Source organism: Scyliorhinus canicula, chromosome 28 (assembly GCF_902713615.1).
Source record: "Scyliorhinus canicula chromosome 28, sScyCan1.1, whole genome shotgun sequence".
NCBI lineage: Eukaryota > Metazoa > Chordata > Chondrichthyes > Carcharhiniformes > Scyliorhinidae > Scyliorhinus > Scyliorhinus canicula.
Genome location: NC_052173.1, coordinates 14,765,848 through 14,787,121, shown reverse-complemented (window position 1 = coordinate 14,787,121; position 21,274 = coordinate 14,765,848). Strand labels below are relative to the sequence as shown.

General features: G+C 50.5%; 1 protein-coding gene across 1 annotated transcript in view; it reads right to left on the bottom strand.

Moving 5' to 3' along the window:
- Positions 1 to 2,992: 2,992 nt before the first annotated feature.
- The window catches only part of LOC119958102 (aryl hydrocarbon receptor-like), a 94,214-nt gene continuing 75,932 nt past the window's right edge, over positions 2,993 to 21,274 (bottom strand). Inside the window, exons 4-10 of the mRNA XM_038786330.1 lie at positions 19,683 to 19,800; positions 17,771 to 17,901; positions 16,494 to 16,696; positions 15,838 to 15,947; positions 14,254 to 14,395; positions 10,371 to 11,865; positions 2,993 to 5,055 (exon numbers count right to left, since the gene is read on the bottom strand). Of these exons, the coding sequence (XP_038642258.1) occupies positions 4,972 to 5,055; positions 10,371 to 11,865; positions 14,254 to 14,395; positions 15,838 to 15,947; positions 16,494 to 16,696; positions 17,771 to 17,901; positions 19,683 to 19,800 (2,283 nt within the window). The 3' untranslated portion in view covers positions 2,993 to 4,971. The remainder of the gene's footprint in view (positions 5,056 to 10,370; positions 11,866 to 14,253; positions 14,396 to 15,837; positions 15,948 to 16,493; positions 16,697 to 17,770; positions 17,902 to 19,682; positions 19,801 to 21,274) is intronic.

Below are 21,274 nucleotides of genomic sequence, written 5' to 3'. Positions count from 1 at the left end.
ACGCTCGAAATCAGCAGAAGCTAAATTCTTCTTTTGCGCTGCTATGCTGCTTTTGAACAGTGTTTAATACTTTATATACATATATAACAATATGTTCACAATTATTCACACTTGAAACTGTTGGATTCTGATGGGCAGCACGGTGGCACAGCGGTTAGCACTGCTGCATCACATTGCTAGTGACCCCGGGTTCAATTCCGGCCTTGGGTGACTGTCTGTGCGGAGTCTGCACATCCTCCCCGTGTGTGCGTGGGTTTCCTCCGGGTGCTCCGGTTTCCTCTCACGGTCCAAAGATGTGCAGGTTAGGTGGGGCTACGGGGATAGGGCGGGAGAGTTGACTGGGGTAGGGTGCTCTCTTTCAGAGAGCCAGTGCAGACTTGATGGGCCGAATGGCCTCTTTCTGCACTGTAGGAATTCTATGGTTCTATGGAAATGGAAATGGACCGTCGTGAGACAGGTTAGTTTTACCCTACTGATGATTACAATACAGTTAGCGGCCAATAAGGAAAAATGCTCCTCGTTGGAATCACCACAAGTAGCCAAGCCAAGGACGAAAATTCCGAAGACCTGGGTCTGGGCAGAAGATTGAAAAGGGCTCCCCTGCCATGACTCAGAAACTTAGGGCACAGGCAGAGTTGGATTTTAGGGATGGCCCTGTGCCCAAGAGGTAGAGCAATGTTTGAGACGTTTATGTGATGACTGACCGCATTGAGGCCTCTGCTCTCGATATTTGTCGGCAGCACTGCATCCTTGGCAGGAACTGACCAGCATTGGCGAGAGGAAAAAACCATCTCGCTTTGCCGTGGAACGGGTTTCACCCCCACGTTGCTTCAAAGCTGAACCCAATGCTGCTTTCCCAGCATCAAGTGACAAACGTCGCTGTTTGATGCCCTCCTAATTTACCACAGAGATGGTTTGGAACGAACAAGAAACTGGTGCAAGCAGAGATTGAGAATCGCAGGCCGACATGGTCTGGAACCTTTCGGTCACTTTGGACGAGATTTTCCAGCTGTTACCCCCAGCGGAATGGTCTGGTCTTGCTGACGGAGAACCCCCCCCTATACACCCCACCCCCACCGGCACTGGGGAACCCAGAAAACAACGGGAAACCCCGTTGACAGCGGTGGGACTGGAAGATCCCATTGCCGGACAATGGCGGGTCTCCTGCGCCGCCACCAAGCATGCTGCGAGGCGCGCGGGCGTAAAATCCCGCCTCTAATTTGTATCATCACGGACTCCCCCCCCCCCCCCACTCCCGAAAGTGGCTATCTCTGTTTCTATAAATGATTCCCTTTAAATAAGTTCCACAGTTTGGTTTGGAACTTGAATGAGCAAAGGTGGGCACCCATTTACTGCCCGGCCGGCTTAAGACAGCCATATTGCCAATTGATCGTCGATGCATGGTCAACAGTTAAGCTATTGCCCGAGTCCAGTGGATTACGCAAAGCAAAACTGCTAAAGTTGACGGATGAATCAAGAACTTCCATTTTAGATAGTGAGTTTAATGCAATAAAATAACACCCCAAAGTGCTTCACTTGGGGCACCATGAACCAAAATGTGACTCCCAGTCACGCAAGGGCAGATGGCCAAAAGGTTTTTCCACAGGATGTCGGTTTTAAGAAGTGTCTTAAAGGAAGAACATGAGGCAGAGGTTTTGAGAGGGCATTCCAGGCAGATGAAGGCACGGCCGCCAAGGGTGGATTGATGAAATTGTCGAGATGACATGGAAAGTCGTGGTCTGAGTGATCAGTAGATCTTGCAAAGTCTTCCCAGGATCAACGATCTTGGATAAGTACTTGAATCAATGGTTCGTGTTCCCATTTGACAATTATTCACAGTTGAGACGAAAAAAAGCACCCAAATATGTTGTCCTATCTTGCTGTCATGCTCTTTTTTTGCGATCAGATTTGCAAAGAAGCTTTCGAGGTCGGTTGCATTTGTAAAATTCCTGAGTACTGCCGTACCAGCCGCTTTGAAATGTGAGAATGCTTCAAAAAAAGGCCGCACCGTTTCGCGTTCAAAATATTGCAGCAGCAAAAATGAATCCATTGAAAGAAACTGTGGTTTAAGCAGCACAGGGCCATCAGTGCCTTCAATGGGTGAATCCATGTTCAACAGGAATTCTCCATTCTCCCGAGGATACTGACTCTTGCTCGGGCTTACCTGTGGAGGCCGGCTGTCCTCTGCTATCCTGCCTAAGTGGCCATTCTTCACACCCGAGTCATGATAAGTCTCCGTGGCGGTATTCGGCCTTGGTGGCATCACAGCCGAGACTAATCACCTCCACCCCCGACAGATGCACACTTTCCAATAGTGAGTGGTGGTGGTGGGGACAGTGGATAACCCAATTAACATCCTAATTTTTTAGCCAAGAGACAGGGGCAAGTGCAATCCCGCAGCCCCCCCCCCCCCCCCCCCCTCCCAAATGAGGATGTGTAGGTTAGGTGGATTGGCCATGCTAAATTGTCCCTTCAGGTAGGGTTGCAGGAATAGGGTGAGGGATTATGTTTGGGTAGGGTGGTCTTCCGAAGGGTTAGTGCGGACTCGTTGGGCTGAATGGCCTCCTTCTGCACTGTAGGGATTCTATGAACTGCCAGCCTGGGCGAGATCAGCGAACGAGGCACAGAATGAGCCAGGCAGTTCGGGAGGGAGGCACCCTTTAACACAAGACGTTGAACCATTTCATCGGCGTCGCTTTCAAATATCAGGTTTGTTCATTTCAAGCGCATGAAATAACTGGTGCCGCCATCGATGAGTTGCTTAAAGTGATAGAACTCAACACGTTCAGAGCAGCCTCACTGGAAGACTCTATGCTTCTCACCCTCCCATGTCGACACTTGTGTGTGTGAGGTAAGGGAAACAGGGCGGGAGGAACTTTTCGAAAGGACCCTGGGGAAATGGTAAGTTAAGAAGAATGCATGTCAGTTTCCGTGGGAGCAGCATTATCCAGTTCAGTGAAATAGCTTATCAAATATTAATTAGTCAAGAATGTACGGTCATAACCTCTTTATTTACCTAATTCGCACGGAGTCTGAAATATCCAGATATTCCACAAATTCAGGAGTATAAAATCCAAGTCTTGGTACAAGACTAGGCAATGGGTCCACTTTGAAACCAATTGAAAAGGTTTATTCCTTGTGTCGGAGTACAGCAAGGTGATAGCAGCTCAACTATAAGACAGGATCGCAAATGAAGAGTCTCTCTGTAGCTACCTTCAGTGTCCAAATAGAAATGTTTCAAACTCATTTTCAAGGGACCAGGTTTTGAATGAAATGATGGCAGAGTCTTGTTTACACTGACTGCTTCATAGCTCACACCTAACTGGAGACATTCTGAAAAATGCCAAAATTATGGAATGTCTGCTGTAAAAATAAAGTTCCCCACAACTTTCAAAAGGATTCTCAAAGCAATATTTTTACGGTCAATAATGTTTTCACACCCTGTGCCTCAGTTAAGCAGTGTCTATCTATAGCCTCTGTAGTTGCTCGTATCCAGCTCAGCAATAGACTGCAAACCAGTCATTACCAACAGATTTATCACTGGTATTCGGACTGCCTACCTCCCCAAATGGCCTGGATTTCAATCTGGCTCTCATTGACCCCCTCCCAAGAATCCATGTGGTCCCAGATGGAGCAGGGAGTACTGGGAAGCACAGGGCACTGCAGTTGTGTGGGGCAACAGTCGGTCTTTTCCGAAATAAAAACAGGAAAATGCTGGATAAACTCAGCAGCATTTGTGGCGAGAGTAACAGAGTTAATGTTTCCGATCGAAATTACCCTTCTCCAGAACTCCTACGCACGGAATCCATTACAAATTACTCTGTCGAGGGATCACTTTGATCCGAAACGTCAGCCTTGTTTCTCTCTCCTCAGACGCTGCCAGACCTGCGGAGTTCATCCAGCATTTTCCTGTCTTTATTCCAGATTTCCAGCATCTGGCGGATTTTGCTTTTATTTGAGTGGCTGTTTTCCTGTCAATCGTTGCTCGTGTCGGTGCAGTGCACACTGGGATGAAAGTTGGCCCGCTCCCTCACACGTGGCTTTGGGCGCGTTTCCCGTTGTGCTGAAGAAGTTGTGCATCTGTAGCAAGCACCCCCCACCCCGCCAAGGCGCTCAGCTTTCACTCAAGTAGGGCTTCCATCTGTTAACGGGCAACTTTGAAAATTCTTTCAAAACCAGCAGAACAATCTCTCACAAACGCATAAAAGAGTCAATGAACAACCTGGTATTAGTTTTCTCATCGTAATCGGAGCTTTGCGTTCCACTGTGGTGCGTTTTTGTGTCTCTGGTGAGAGCCCCTCCTGCTGGCCTTTCATCGCACTGCGCCGTCCTCATGGACACAAGGACCCGTCACGGTTCAGATTCCCAATGCATAATGCTTTCAAGTTTTGACAGCTGCAAACCCCAGTGACTGGACAGCGTTGAAGAACCTCTGAAAACCACCTCCATCATTCGGCTGCTTCGAAATATTGGTCCAGAAAGCCCTGAGTTTTCTTCTGCCCTCTAAACAAACTACAGCTTGTGCTTTGTTGGCAGGGTCTTCCAGTCAGAAGATGGAACTTACCTTTCTGCACATAAAGCTGGCAGATAATCTAACCAGGAGTAGTCAAGGTTTCTTACGTCAGGAAAAGTTGTTCTCCGGAATGCCATCCACGGATGACAATCTTCAGTGAAGGGTGAAATGGTCAATCTGCCTTCAGTCATGTTGTGTTGCTATGGTTACCTCCCAAGCCCAGCTACCTCCTCTCGCTGTCGGCTGCCAAAGAAGTTGAGGATTTTTCACAGCATACACTTTGGCTTAAACCTCCATGTCGGAGAATCTTCTGAAGTAAAAAGCTGAAAGCCGCCTCACTGATAAGGTTCGGAATTTCCAGGAGTCTTCGCAAGGTGCCAAGGAGACAATGGGGTTGGCCGTTTCAGCCTGGAGCAAAGGCAGCACCAGATCTGTCCACAAGAAGGGCTGATGATCCCTCACTGGCCAGAGCCATTTCCAAAGATGGGGGTACCGTTCATAGCGGGGTGAAAGCCGAGAATGCCGTTGGGGTCTTCTTTCATCTGCGAGCAAGGGAAACAAAAATTGGTCAGACATCATTAGAACTACTGTCCTTCTCTGGCCCCCAGCCTTCTCCCCATCCCCACTTCACTGAGCAAGGTTACTCAGTTACTGCCTCAGTGAACACTAATTGTAATTTGGGCGACACGGTAGCACAGTGGTTAGCACTGCTGCCAGGGACCCGGGTTCAATCCCGACCTTGTGTGACTGTGTGGAGTTTGCATGTTCTCCCCATGTCTGCGTGGGTTTCCTCCGGGTGCTCCGGTTTCCTCCCACAGTCCAAAGATGTGCAAATTAGGTGGATTGGCCATGCTAAATTGTCCCTCAGTGTCCAGAAAGGTTAGGTGGGGTTACTGGGTTACAGGGATAGGGTGCTTTTTCACAGGGTTGGTGCAGACTCGATGGGCCAAATAGCCTCCTTCTGCACTGTAGGGATTCTATGATTCTATTCTATGAATCTACGATTGAAACTGCCAGACTTAGCTTGATCCAGTTCAAGGAGGTCCACAGGGCCCACATGACGGCAGCCTGGATGAGCAGGCTCTTTGAGGAGGTGGAGGACAGACGTGGGCGGTGTGGGGGTAGCCCGGCTAACCATGTTCATATGTTCTGGGCGTGTCCGAAATTCTAGCAGGGATTTGCGGACGTTATGTCAGAAGTCCTGGAAGGTAGGGTTTTCTCCAAGTCCAGAATTGGCAATATTTGGGGCCAAGGAGGAGGAGGGGGCGGTGGGGGGGGGGGGAGAGGGGAAAAGTGGGGGGGGGGGGAGGAAAACAGGAGGCACGTCAATGTTAGATAAGGACAGGGAACTTAGGATACGGGTAATTCGGGAATAGGGCGGGGGTAGTATTGGACGTTGTTTAATGTTTTTTTTCGTTTAGGTGTTTTGCGTGTCAGCCCGTGCGGCTGTTTAAGAAATGAAAAGAAATGTTAATGTGTTGAACTGTGAAAATTACAAATGCTTCAATCAAATATTTTCTCAAAGAAATGATTGAAACACATTTGTAAGACAAGTACCCATAGGCCATTTGAGATATTGAGGCTGGGGCTTATGGACCCTTGTGCCTATGAGGTGAGACACAGAGTGCGTCTCAGTACCTTGGCTGAATTACGATGATTTAAGAAGTACTTCACCATGGGCGGGATTCTCCGTCCGCGTGCACCCGGGATTCTCCGTCTCGCCAACCAGCCAATGGGGTTCCCCGTTGTGGGCAGCCCCACGCCGTCGGGAATTCCCCGGACTGTCGGCGCACCAGAGAATCCCGACAGCGGAGAATTCAGCCCCATATCTCTCAGAAATGCCTCAAATCTCTTCACATGTAACTGAATACCATGAGGTTCAGTTCTGTGGACCAATATGGCAGTCATCTTGCACAGATGACTGACAGAATCCCTGGCCAGTAAAACCTAACAACCAGCAAAGAGACGAACACCCATTATGTCTTCAGCAGAATAAGCAGACAGGACTTTGGGTTCAATAAAAGCAAAATCCAGCAGATGCTGGAAACCTGAAATAAAAACAGAGCCACGCTGTATTTGACTCCAAATGTTTGTCTCAAATGAAGCCATAATCCATTTAAAGTAAGCTTGGAATTTTACAGCACGTGAACAGGCTTCTCGGCCTAGCTGACTTCCATGCCAAATTCCGAGGCCTCTTCTCACTCTATCAACAGAACTCTTCCGTTACTTTACCCCTCATGTACCTATCCAGCTTCCTCGTAACTCCATTATGATCTCCCGCAGCTTTTTGAGGGAGAGAACACCACATTTGCACCACTGTTTGTCCAAAACATTGTGACCCAAGTTCACTCCTGATGCCCGCCCTCCAATTTCAAGATCGCACCCTCAGGTTCTGAATTCCTCCAGTGAATTAGCTTCACCATCGTTAATCCCTGTCAAATCCCTTAATCATTGCAAAGGCCTTGATTAACTCATCCCTGAACCTACAAAACGCGAGAGAATACAAACCAAGTTGATGCAATCAGCCTTCGTCATTTAAGCCTTTAAGCCCTGGTTTCATTCTGGCAAATCTGTGCTGCCTACGGCCAATATATCTTTCCGGAATGGCATTCCCCAAAATGCATATCTGAGTACAGCTCTCCAGGTGGGCTGTACCGCGGAGGAATCGCATCCCAACCTTTTATACTGCAGCCTTCTCGAGATAAAGGCCAACAATCACTTGTCTTTTGTCCCTGTGCACTAGCTTTGAATGATTGGTGTGCCTGGGCATATTCCTGAACTTTTTGTTACCATGAAACTCCACTCAAAAAGCCTTTGTTCCCCACCTCCGATATCTATTCAAAGTAAGAATCATGAAGTGCTCAATGAACAAAATAATTTACTTATTTTTTTTAAAGTCACGATGATCTTTTTACCCCTGGGTAGCTTGCAGTATATTGTTGGATCACCTGTATCTGTGAAGAGATAGGAACTAAGCAGCTGGGAACTGATTGTTATGTGTTAGTGTTCAGCGGGCGGGGGGGCACATTTGCTGTACCAAAGACTGATGGAACGTGTAACAGAACAAGTTCAGACCAGTTACTTCTTAAGCACAAGACAACATTGCAAGCTAAAGATAGAGTCCTGATCTTTCCAAGCTTAAAGTGTGATTGCTACCAACATTTGGCAATCTAAAGCCAACAAGAATATAAATAGGAGTACAAATGGGCCTACTCTGCCATCCAGTACGATCATGGCTGATCTACTTCAGCCAGAGAGGTTAACCTCAATCATTCTGGTCCCACAAGGAAAGGGGAGTCTTTTTATTTTAAACCAAAGCTTTCCAGGCCTCTACTAGCCCTGGATCCACTTTTTAACAGTCACCACTGCTTCCCCTGCTCAGACCCCAGGGTAATTTTACAGTCAGCTAGGTCTATTGGAAATGACAATGTGTAAGGGGAGTGGGCTCGACACCCACTCCAATTTAACTTCCTGTGAGGGCAAGAAGCAGGGAAGGGGGAAAATTCCCCCCCCCCCCCCCCCCAATATATTGTGCGAGATCTATTCCTTCTGAACATAATCTCAGAACTGAATGAGCCCAGTTCATCCTCATTTGAATACTGGAGAATCAAAATGGAAATTCTTGGGTAATGTGTAAGTTCGATCCTGCCTCATCGGGAACTGAAATCCACTCCAGACTGTGAGGGTGCGATGTAACGTGTTTGACCCGTCTTAAGTAGGCCACAGCGTAAACCTGCCCACGGATGTGACAGTAATTGTCAGTCGGAGCTCAGAAAGCCCATTGGGATGACTGGCCTCGCCAACCTGGTACAACAGCTGAAATTGAGAGTTAAGCTACCTTTAACTGAACTCCGGGTCCTGGCAGGCTATTCCACAGACAGCTCCCTGCCTGTCTCGGGATGCTCGCCGTAGTCAACGGTTACAGGAAAATGAAGGATCCCACCCCCGGAGGAAATAGTCGCCAGCCTAACGAATGCAAAGCAACGGCTCCAAACTGATCGGAGTGTGTGTAGCAGTGGTAAATTGTGCAGTCGATTCAACTGGCAGATTAGAAAGACGAAATTTGTACTGCGAAGGGTCTTGTGACTGACTTTGATTCTTGATGTGTCACTTCTGAATGTGCGATAACACATAACCAGCTTCCCAAAAAAAGGGGGACATGGTGGTTAGCACTGCTGCCTCACAGCGCCAGGGACCTGGGTTCGATTCCGGCCTTGGGTGACTGCCTGTGTGGAGTTTGCACTTTCGCCCTGTGTCCGCTTGGGTTAGGTGGATAGGCCATGCTAAATTGTCCCTTTGTGTCCAAAGATGCGCGGGTTAGGTGGATTGGCCATGCTAAATTGTCCCTTTGTGTCCAAAGATGTGCGGGTTAGGTGGATTGGCCAAGCTAAATTGTCCCTTAGTGTCCAAAGATGTGCGGGTTAGGTGGATTGGCCATGCTAAATTGTCCCTTAGTGTTCAAAGATGTGCGGGTTAGGTGGATTGGCCATGATAAATTGTCCCTTAGTGTCCAAAGATGTACAGGTTAGGTGGATTGGCCATGCTTAATTGTCCCTTAGTGCCCAAAGATGTGCAGGTTAGGTGGATTGGCCATGATAAATTGTCCCTTAGTGTCCAAAGATGTGCAGGTTAGGTGGATTGGCCATGCTAAATTGTCCCTTAGTGTCCAAAGATGTGCAGGTTAGGTGGATTGGCCATGTTAAATTGTCCCTTAGTGTCCAAAGATGTGCAGGTTAGGTGGATTGGCCATGATAAATTGTCCCTTAGTGTCCAAAGATGTGCAGGTTAGGTGGATTGGCCATGCTAAATTGTCCCTTAGTGTCCAAAGATGTGCAGGTTAGGTGGATTGGCCATGCTAAATTGTCCCTTAGTGTCCAAAGATGTGCAGGTTAGGTGGATTGGCCATGTTAAATTGTCCCTTTGTGTCTAGAGATATGCAGGTTAGGTGGGGTTATGGGGATAGGGTGAGGGAGTGGGCCTAGTGTAATATCCCAGGTGGGAATGCCTATCTTCCCCAAGTTCCTTGCGGAGTACAAGCTCCACCACTAGGGCCAGGGTATCCCAATTAGTCACCGTCTAAAGGGGCAGCCAGCAGGCGCTGACCAGAATAGGAAGCCGGTAGGGATCTACTGAGTAGTGTATCATTTGTGTAAATAATACTTTGTTTCTTATTTTACTCGGTGTGGACTCCCCGTGTCTTTATTAAACTGGCGACGAGGATTAAATTGGTTTGCTGACGACGCTGCGACCTACTCAGCTGAGCCACCTCCCCGATTTTCTGGACCCGAGGTAGGGTGCTCTTTCAGTGGGTCAGTGCAGACTCAATGGGCTGAATGGCCTCCTTGTGCAGTGTAGGAGTTCTCTGGTTAATAAAGGAAATGAGGTACGTCTGTGCTCACCTATTCCTGTTGCGTGGTTGGTACCTTGCTGTTTATGAACGAAATAACTTCCAAGGAGAAGACAATCACAATGGCCGCTAGCCAAACAATGCCGGGTGAGGAAGGAGGGCGTCGGCCATTTTGGTTGGAAGATGTCATGTTTGGCCCTGTGCTGGCAGAACTGCCTCATTTTAGGAACGGGGCAATTTTAAATGTGGAAGCGTAAACCCTCTGAATTTTCAGAGCTCTGTTTTCAAGAGGCTCCAAATTTTGAATAAAGGATATTCAGTTCCCACAGAAGAAACTCTCCTCAGATCGTCCTCACGCGCCCCCCCCCCCCCCCCCTCTTCCCCCGGCATGGGGGCAAACTGAAACCTGCACCAAAGCTGAAAGTGCCGCCTTTTATCATTCCGCCAGCCCACTTGGTGCTTGGCATTCACTGCGTTCTTTTTTAAAATCAAAATGAAACCGGGGCTTACCTTGTACAGGTCCACGTGGTGCCAGCCATTTTGCTCTTCAGGATGCAAGTGTGAATACTCGTTCAGATGGGACAACGGGACTGTGGAGGTGGGGTGAAACACGGAGCGATTGGTACCTTTTCCTCCCACGTGAGGTGGCGGGGAGCTGAAAATTGGGAATGCCGCCGCGCCCGGTTGGCTTGCTCCAGAGAGCCAGCCGGTCTGATTCCCTTCTCCGTGACGAGTTAGTGCAATGCTCGAGTGGTTAAAGTCAAGTCTGCCGTGCTGAGAGGGTGCTCCACAGGCAGGGCCATTGGGAGAGTTGGGCGGGGGATGAAAGTGGGCCACGCCTTGTTGCGATTCAACTCTGCAGTTCTGTGGAGCTCTCAGGTATCCGTTGCTGAGACTGTGGCCCACGGCGGTGCCTGGGTTTAGTCCGCTGACCGAGGATAGAGTGGAATTGTTGGGCTGCCATGTATGATGGTATGCCTGCTGCCTGGGCTGACTCCCGCCCGGTTGCTGGAAGTGTTGCTGCGGTTGAGAGCCCCGTCTTGCAGCCTGCTGCTTACAGAGGACTTGCTGCGGCACACACTGGTGCTGCATGGGACTGGAGGTCTGTATTGGCTGCTGCAGAGAATGGGCCCACTGCATTCTTTGCTGCTGAGGTAAGTCCTGTTGCTGTTGGCGCATGCATTGCTGTTGGAACAGGTCCTGCTGCTGCATTCGGTGTCCGAGGCGAGAAGGGGCCACTCCTCCGTGGGTCGATTGATTTGCTCTTGATGGCTGTTCAGGAATCAACGGCGCGGCGTTCAGCTGCCCGGGTGCAGGTGGCTTCCGGGTAGGCCGGAGGCCTCGTCGCTGTGACTGAGCTGACGGGTCCCCTGCGCCTAACGCTGGCTGCAAACTAGTTGATGGGCAAGGACTGTGCCAGCCCAGCTCTTGCTTCTCGAGCGATTCATGAACGTAAGACAACACCCGATCGCTTGTCAGCATGTCACTGAGGGAGCACTCGGAATCCGCCCCCACACATAATGTGCTCTCCACCCACTGCATGAGCTCCAGGTCCTCTGGGCCCAGGCTCTCCAGGACGTTAGGGAGGCTGCTCAACCCCTCGTCGTTGTCACTTTGAAGCATGCCATCCAAGATGGACAACAGGTCGTCATCCTGCTTACAGCTGCTTTCCTCCTCTTTGATATTCTTCACCCCAATTTGAGGGCAAGGGGGACTCATTCCCAGCCCACTACCAACTGCTTCGCCAAACCGGCTGAGAGAGTACTTGGGCTGCACAGCCGGGCATCTGATGTACACCGCCTTGTCTTGGCTCATCATGGCTCCGAGGACTGAGTTGGGATCCACGTAGCCATCCTGCTCTCGGCCCGTCCCATTCTCGGGCGGAAAGGGATTGGCGAGCCCAAGTACACGGGGGCTGTGGTCATACAGGACAGCCTCCCCTGTGGAGAAAGGAAGCGGGAACGGCATTGTGCGCTTCTGGAAGTGATCGATGCCTTCTTTATCCCTGTGGACAGATAAGAGAATTCTCCCGTCCTTAAACAAGCTTTTCAATTGAGACAGTTAAGAACAGACGAGGAAAGAGAGTGGTGTGTTCAAGAGCTACCACGGAGGGAGCTGGTCCAAGAGACAAAGTGAGAGCTCAAAGGTGTGAAATAGCACAGGGACACACCTAAAGGAGTAAGTGTACAAGGGCAGAGGAAGGGTGAGGGGAGCAAAGAAGCAGGAACGCTGAGAGTGAGAGAGACAAACCAGACGGCAAGTGAGAGAGAATCAGGGGGCGGGATTCTCTATCGGCCAACGCTGGAATCGGAATACGCAGTTGGGCAGAGAATGGGTTTTGGCGCTGAAATCATGGCTTCACGCCAAATCGCAAATCTCTGATACCGCAACAGCAGCGTCAATGCGTTCCACAACGCACGTACTATAAACATCGTTTGCATATCATTAGCGGGCCTAACCCAGTATTCTCCAGGGCCTCCGGGATGCTCCGCCTCCAATGGGCTGAATTCCCAACGCCACAGTTCACTTGTGCATTTAACAATGGTGAAACAGGCACCGTGGCTGCTGAGGGAGGGGGGGGGGGGGGGGGGGGGGGGGGGGGGGGGTAGGGAAAGTGTCCAACATCGCCATAGTTTGCTGACAGTTGTGCCGCTGGCCTGGGGGCTTCTGCCAGGATCGGGGGAATAGCGGGGGGTGGCCAGGAGGTGGGCTGTGGGGTCGGGATGGACGGGCACGGAGCACCATTGCCGCAGCCGGCAAGGCAGCCATGCAGCTGGGCACACCGCTGACTGCCCACTGTCAACTTAGGGCCAGGTATCGTATTGGTTTCCCCTCAGGCCGCCCCCAGGGCGGCTGGATGTGTGTGTGTGGGGAGTGTAATGTGTATGTGCGGCTGGGATGTGTGTGTAGGGAGTGTAATGTGTGTGTGTGGCTAGGATGAGTGTGTGTGGGGAGTGTAATGTGTGTGTGTGGCTGGGATGAGTGTGTGTGGGGAGTGTAATGTGTGTGTGGGGCTGGGATGAGTGTGTGTGGGGAGGGTAATGTGTGTGTGCGGCTGGGATGAGTGTGTGTGGGGAGTGTAATGTGTGTGTGGGGCTGGGATGAGTGTGTGTGGGGAGTGTAATGTGTGTGTGTGGCTGGGATGAGTGTGTGTGGGGAGTGTAATGTGTGTGTGCGGCTGGGATGAGTGTGTGTGGGGAGTGTAATGTGTGTGTGTGGCTAGGATGAGTGTGTGTGGGGAGTGTAATGTGTGTGTGTGGCTAGGATGAGTGTGTGTGGGGAGTGTAATGTGTGTGTGCGGCTGGGATGAGTGTGTGTGGGGAGTGTAATGTGTGTGTGCGGCTGGGATGAGTGTGTGTGGGGAGTGTAATGTGTGTGTGTGGCTAGGATGAGTGTGTGTGGGGAGTGTAATGTGTGTGTGCGGCTGGGATGAGTGTGTGTGGGGAGTGTAATGTGTGTGTGCGGCTGGGATGAGTGTGTGTGGGGAGTGTAATGTGAGTGTGTGGCTGGGATGAGTGTGTGTGGGGAGTGTAATGTGTGTGTGCGGCTGGGATGAGTGTGTGTGGGGAGTGTAATGTCTGTGTGCGGCTGGGATGAGTGTGTGTGGGGAGTGTAATGTGTGAGTGCGGCTGGGATGAGTGTGTGTGGGGAGTGTAATGTGTGTGTGGGGCTGGGATGAGTGTGTGTGGGGAGTGTAATGTGTGTGCGGCTGGGATGAGTGTGTGTGGGGAGTGTAATGTGTGTGTGTGGCTGGGATGAGTGTGTGTGGGGAGTGTAATGTGTGTGCGCGGCTGGGATGAGTGTGTGTGGGGAGTGTAATGTGTGTGTGGGGCTGGGATGAGTGTGTGTGGGGAGTGTAATGTGTGTGTGTAGCTGGGATGAGTGTGTGTGGGGAGTGTAATGTGTGTGTGTGGCTGGGATGTGTGGCGAGGCAGCAGTGCTAACCATGGTGCCACCGCCCCACCCAAACTGGACTGCAAGCGAGAGAGAAGCAGGAACTTTGAGAGCGAGCGAGACAAACCAGACTGCAGGTGGGAGAAAGAGAGAGAGAGTAGGTGAGGCTCCAATAGACTGAGTGGATAGGAGGAAATGCAGTTCGATCGGACATGCTGGAAATACAGCAGTGCTAAACTTGCTGCATCAACATAACAGAAATATTGACATTCAACCCATCGCCCCAGTATTACAGTCGTAATGTTGAATATCTTTTGTATCTTGGTGCATTAACAAAATAAACACCATAAGGTATGTTTTAAAGAGTTGCAAAAGGCATTGATTTTGCATCATTTCGAATATTTGTATAGTTTTCAAATCAGCACAAAATCTCAACGGGAAGTACAGACGAGCACCAATCACACCAAACACCTCACGGAGAGATTTGGGGTCTACGTACGTTAGGAGTCTCTGCTTTGCTATGATGCAGTCTGGCTGGCCATTCTTGTAAACAAGGCGAGCGTTTGCTTGGACCCAGATCCAGACGTTCTGTTTTGTCAGGAGTCGAAAGAAAGTCAGTCCACTCTCGCCCGTTTTCATTACTGGGAAAAGGACAGAAACGAATAATTAAAAACAGCCCAGGGCAGACATGGCAATGTGCATAGGAATTGTGGAAATGAGGGAAACCATGGGGAAAGAGAGGGAAAACAAGGGAAAGGGAGTCCGAAAGAGAGAGTGCAAAAGAGTGAGCAACAGAGAGAGAGCGCCTGCGAGATGGAGTGTGAAAGAGAGGGAGTGAAAGAGTGAGAGAGAGCAAATGAAAAGGGAAAGCATTCAAAAGAGAGGAAGAGAGTGCGTGAGAGAGAAAGGGAAAGAGAGTGCGCAGAGAGTGCGTGAGAAAGGGCAAGAGAGTGCACAGAGAGTGCGTGAGAGAGAAAGGGAAAGAGAGTGCACAGAGGAGAGAGCATGTGTGAAAGAGCACGTGAGATAAGGAACATGTGAAGGACACAAAGAGCAAGCAAAATAAAGGGTGCGTGAGAGCATGCAAAAGGGAGTGTGCACAGAGAGAGAGCATGGAGGGAGAACGCGTACAAAGAGAGACAGCGTTGAGAGAGAGCGTGCAGAGATAGAGGGAGCGTGCGGAGAGAGAGAGAGCATGCAGAGAGGTTTTAGAGAGAGAGAGTGTGTACAGAGAGAGGGCATGCAGAGAGAGAGAACGTTGAGAGAGTGCGTGAGTGAATGCATGAGAGAGTGAGTGCAGAGAGAGAGAGAATAAAGAGAGAGCGTGCAGAGAGAGAGAGCATGCAGAGAGAGAGGGGGAGCGTGCAGAGAGAGAGCATGCAGAGAGAGCGTTGAGAGAGAGTGCGTAAGTGAGTGTGTGAGAGAGAGTGAGTGCAGAGAGCGTGCAAAGAGAGCGTGCAGAGAGAGAGAGAGCATGCAGAGAGTGTACAGAGAGAGAACGCAAGACAGCGCACAAGAGAGAGTGCGAGCAAAAGAGCGCGAGAGAGAGAGCATGGGAGAGAATTCGCGAGAGAGAGAGAGAAAGCGTGCACGAGGAAGAGTGCACGTGAAAGAGAGAGCGCGCGTGAGAGAGAGCGAGAGAGCATGCACGAGAGCGCTCGCACGAATGAGAGAGCGTGCGGGAGAGAGCGAAGAGTGTGCATGAGAGAGAAAGAGAGAGTGCCTGCAAGAGAGAGCACATGTGTGAGAGAGTGCACACGAGACAGCGTGAGCGAGCGCATGCGCAAGAACGAGCACGCAAGAGAGCCAGCACACGCGGAAAAGAGCACAGGAGAGTGTGTGCAAGAGAGCGCACGCGAAAGAGTGAGAATGTACGAAAGGGAGGGAGAGAAGTAAAAGGTGACAAAGAGGGGATGGGAAGATACATACCCAAAATGTTATCTTGTTTGTTAAGTCCTAGTTTGCACAATATGGCCCACCGTGTACACATAAATAAAATGGGGCCGGGGGAATGGAAAAACACATTGGTTGGCTTGAATTGTACTGTCCAATGTTCAACCATGATTTGCTATCCAGCACTTACATCGAACATGATTGTCTGCGCAGTACAGCATGTCGTCAGCGTGAATGAACTGGTATCCTGACCCACGCATGCACAGCTCCACCTCAGAGTAACCCAGGACAATCTTCGCCCTGGAAATGACAAGACGAAAAAAAACAGCAAAGGGTCAACGTTCTGTATTAATTACACAAACACCAGTCAGATCCTGGCATCGACAGAGAATATAAGTGGATGTTGGAAACATTGTCTGTAACAAAATCCAACGCGTGGCTCATTTAAAGTTCGATTGAATAGAGTTTTCAAATCCAGCTATTTCTTCAACACTTATCCCCATTTTCCTCGGAGCCCGACAACTTTCAGGTCCATTTGATTCCTTCGCGAGAGACCAGGGCATCCTTCTTTCAATTGTAAGTCTGTCAATAAATTTTCTTTCCAACCCGTGCTCTGAGCTTCAAATTCATCTCAGAGTCTGAAACTCACTGTCTGAAAGGGTGAGTCAGAAACTCTTGCAACATTTAAGAAGTGTTTAGATATTCACTTGCGCTGCTGTAACCTCCAGGGCTGCGGGTCAAGAGCTGGAAAATGGGATTAGTGTAGTCAGATCTACGCTGGGCCGAATGGGCCACCCTACTGTGCTGTAAACGCCTGTGAGTCTTAAAATGCACGGTGGTACTGACCTTGTATCACAGGCAACAGGTGTAAAGTCGAGCTTATGTTTCGTCTGGAACAGAACACTTCTGGTCCTGATCTCCAGGATTGAAGGCACTTGCAGGGGAGTTGCGATGGCAAAGAGTGCCAACTGTGGAGGGAGGAGAGTGCCATCTTCTGCCCGCTTGTTCTGCCCATGGAGGTACTTCAGCCGGCCTTCGATGTTGAGAGCCTGAACACATCAATTAGAAAAAGGTAAGGAAACAACGCAACCACTTTCAATGCTACTGTCCCTTTCAATCAGTGTGAATCATAGAATCCCTACAGTACAGAAACAGGCCATTCGGCCCGTGGAGTCTGCATTGACCCTTTGAAAGACCACCCTACCTCGGCCCTATTCAGGAATTTTACAGCACCGTCCAGTCGTGGGGGGTGGTGGAGGTGGAGAGGGGGGACGGTGGGGGGGACACACAAAGTGCGGCAAGCCTTTCAAAAGTCCATTGACTTCGGTGGGATTGGAAAATCCGCAGGTTGGCGGGATCGGGAGATACCCCCAGCGGGCAGGACCAGACATTCCCGTCAGCGGACAGGCCTGTAAATACCCTGCTGGCGGACGGAGCCGGAAAACCCCACGGGCAGACGGAGCTGGAAAATCCCTCAGTCGTGGCTGGAAACTCCCATCGGTAGACGGAGCTGGAAAAGCTCACTGGTGGGCGGGGCTGGAAATTTCCACCAGCGGACAGGGCCAGAAAATCCCACCTGCAAGAGAGGCCGGAAAACCCCAACCTATTACTTTTGAAAGAAAGCGATGATCCCATTTCTATTCTACTGCTTGAATGCCAGTCACTCAAGCGCAGACCATGCGTTGATTTTTGTGCCAAGGGATCTAATTCGAAGGTCATGGGTTAAAAAGAAAAGTGTCACAATTGAAGCCTGGGCCTAAAGAAGTGCCATCTCCGACGACAACACAGCCCTCAAAAAAATGAACCTGTTGTTCGCAGTTGGCCAAGCAGATGCACATGGACAGACACGCACCAGCAGTTTAGTCATCTGATGGATTCTCGTTGCGAGAACATTTTTTTCTTCAGAAGACTGGCTTTTAAGTTTGGCCACCACAAAAATAAGTGGTCAGAATCGTGGCTCAGAAAATGCCTCAGGGGAAACAAAAGAGGGACTGGCCTAAATGTTCCCAACGGACATATGCATGGAGAGCACAAGTTTCCCACTGAGCTTGCAGAAGGAGCAGAGCAGATCCCAATGTTTCAAGGGCTTTTTTTCAGATGGAGCACGTTGGGATATTTCTCACCACATAGCCAGAGGGGCTGTTGAGTAGAGAGCGCATTTTGCACACAAAATTCCTCTCCAAGAAAGTGGAGTTCTCCGGCGGGAGTTGCTGTGGATCATACCTCGTTACGACATCACAATTTCTGCCGTGACCTGCATAGCAAGAACACACAAAACAAAATCTTCACTCATCACTTAAAGAAGGAACTTTACAATCATTTGGAGCCTATACCTGTGCAGAAAGGGTGAATCTTTCAGCATGGCAGTTATTTTTGTTTGGAAGACCCCAGTCGTGGAACACTTTGCTGCGAAAGATGGGGGAGTTGCGTGGGTTTGATCCCTCTTGATTCTCAAGTGCTACATGTACCTGAGGAACAAACTGGAATTTGTTTTTTTTATATTCATTCATGGATTGTGGGCGTCACTCGCTCGGCCAGTATTTGCTGTCTATCCCTAATTGCCCCTTGAGAAGGGGGTGGGTGAGCTGCCATTTTGAACTGCTGTGGTCGCCATGTGGTGTAGATACACCCACCGCGCTGTTAGGGAGGGAGTTCCAGGATTTTGACCCAGTGACAGTGAAGGAACGGCCGATATATTTCCAAGTCAGGATGGTGAGTGACTTGGAGGGGAACCTCCAGGTGGTGGGGTTCCCAGGTAACTGCTGCCCTTGTCCTTCTAGATGATAGCGGTCGTGGGTTTGCAAGGTGCTGCCTAAGGAACCTTGGTAAGTTGCTGCAGTGCATCTTGTAGACGGTACACACGGCTGCTACTGTGTGTCAATGGTGGAGGGAGTGAATATTTGTGGATGGGGTGGGGTACCAATTCACATGGTATGGGGGCGAGCAAAAGGGGTGTATGACTGCTTTTGGGAGCGGGATGCCTCCGATGGGCACAGGAGGCCTCCCCACTTTCTCCCAGTCACGGGTAAAATAGTGGCATGGTGGCACAGTGGGTAGCACTGCATCAGTGTCCAAGATGTGCAGGTTAGGTGGATTGGCCATGCTAAATTGTCCCTTAGTGCCCAAAGATGTACAGGTTAGGTGGATTGGCCATGATAAATTGTCCCTTAGTGTCCAAAGATGTGCAGGTTAGGTGGATTGGCCATGTTAAATTGTCCCTTAGTGTCCAAAGATGTGCAGGTTAGGTGGATTGGCCGTGATAAATTGCCCCTTAGTGTCCAAAGATGTGCATTAGGTGGATTGGCCATGCTAAATTGCCCCTTAGTGTCCAAAGATGTGGTTAGGTGGATTGGCCATGTTAAATTGTCCCTTAGTGTCCAAAGATGTACAGGTTAGGTGGATTGGCCAAGATAAACTGTCCCTTAGTGTCCAAAGATGTACAGGTTAGGTGAATTGACCATGTTAAATTGCCCCTTAATGTTCAAAGATGTGCAGGTTAGGTGAATTGACCATGTTAAATTGTCCCTTAGTGTCCAAAGATGTGCAGGTTAGGTGAATTGACCGTGTTAAATTGTCCCTTAGTGTCCAAACATGTGCAGGGTAGGTGGGTTTACTGGGTTACGGGAATAGGGCAGGGGAGTGGACCTAGGTAGGGTGCTCTTTCAGAGGGTTGCTGCAGACTTGATGGGCCGAATGGTCTCCTTCTGCACCGTAGGGATTCTATGGGTGGGTTGAGGCCACTTTAGGATCTCGATGGGCCTCAAGAGTGGACAAGCTACCCAACACCTCCACCACTCCCCCCCCCCCCCCCCCCCCACCCCGAAATGGGGGACAAGTCAGGGTGGGCAGGAAGGTGGCGGGAGGTGGCAGGCAGGCCTTGGACTGCATTTTATCAGCATTGCCACCCTAACTGCCAACCAGCTGGCAAGGGAGCATAAAACTCAGCCCTGAGATACTTTCAGCCATCCATCTCCCAACCTCCACGCATATCAACAGCAACAAATATTGAGCCTTTCTTATGAGTCATTATGTTACCTGTGTGTCCCGTGTTTGAGAGTGGCAGCGGGTCGAGTGCCCAATGCAACTGACGCTGAAATTCACTGCGATCTTCGGGATGAATCAGTTCATACACAGGCTGGTGCATGACAGCAGTCTACAACATAGAGGGGAGAATAGACATCAGGGTCAACGAGATAAAGGGGGCAGAGAGAGCAGACAAAAAGGGGGAAGGGGGTCTGGTAAGAGGTCAGGAAGCATTCCGTCATGATGGCCAGCCCATATGGGATGACGCAGTCTGAGGGACCACAACCTATGGCTTCCTGCTGGTTAACTCTGTACGCCCATTCAGTCCGTTGATCCTCGCAACCTCAGATCGATGCGACCAGCGCAGAGAGTTCACGAAGAAAGCCCACCTGACGGCCATGTTACCCCACTCCAAACACTTGCATCAGAACGCAGGAACAATCACCCGGCAAACCCAGTATACCCGAGCTGCCGACAAACATTCCACATTCCATTTCAATTCCAATTACCGACCAGAATCCCGGGGATTCAAACCAGCTGAAACCATTTAAGGGGAAGATTCTTTTCGCCATTTACGACAATGCAAGTTGTGAAGGAATTGGAGCCAGCCAATTGTTGGTGTCACAAATCAAGTCACGTTGAGGCCTCTTTTGGCTTCCAGGGATGCTGAAGCGTACAGGACGTCGTGCCTCCCAATTTCTGATGAAAGGTCATCTCAATCTGAAACCTTGGGCGGGATTCTCCGTTGCCCGACGCCGATATCGTAATCGCTGATCAGGCGGAGAATCCCTTTTGCGATTGAACCCGGGGCGGATTTTCGGATGCTCCACCCCTTCCAAAACGGCATCATTGTGGCGCCCACTGCACGTCGTTGGGGCAAGCCTCAGACGTCAACCTGAAGGGCCCTCATCCAATGCTCCGCCCACAATAGGCCGCGTTCCCGACAGTGCAGTTTGACGTGGGGTCGCAGCCGTGCGGGAACCCGGCGTGGCGTCTCCGGACACAGCGCCGCCACAGTTAGGCGGGTACCATATTGCTGGCCGGGGGGGGCTTCGGCGAGGGCTGGGGGGGACTGGGGGTGGCGAGCGGGTGTCCAGGGGGCACTATCTGCCATTCAGTCCGCGCACGGGCCGGTGCCATATTATATCGGTACGACCGCTGCAGGTCGTCGCCAGGCGCTATGCGCGACCACTGACCCGGTAATTCTGCCGGCTGTTTATTTGTGTGGAGTGCCTGCTAGCCCCTCACCGGTCGAAGGGTCAGTGCTGGTGCCGGCGTCGATTTTTTTGACATAAACGCTCACGATCCTCTGGCGATAGCCTGGAAATCGGAGAATCCACACTTAACTCTGTTTCTCTCTCTAGAGATGCTGCCGTGACCTGTTGAGTATTTCCAGATTTCTTTTGGGCTGGCATTCTCCTGCCATGAGGATTCTCTTTCCCCGTTGGCAGCGCACCCCTGCCCATGGGTTTCCAGTGGCATTGGGTGGCATCAATGGGGAAATCCCACTGACAGCGGAGAAATGGCTGGTGGAGCAGAAAACAAACACAGGCAGCCCCGTAGCAGTAGTCGGTTAGCACTGTTGCTTCACAGCGCCCAGGGTC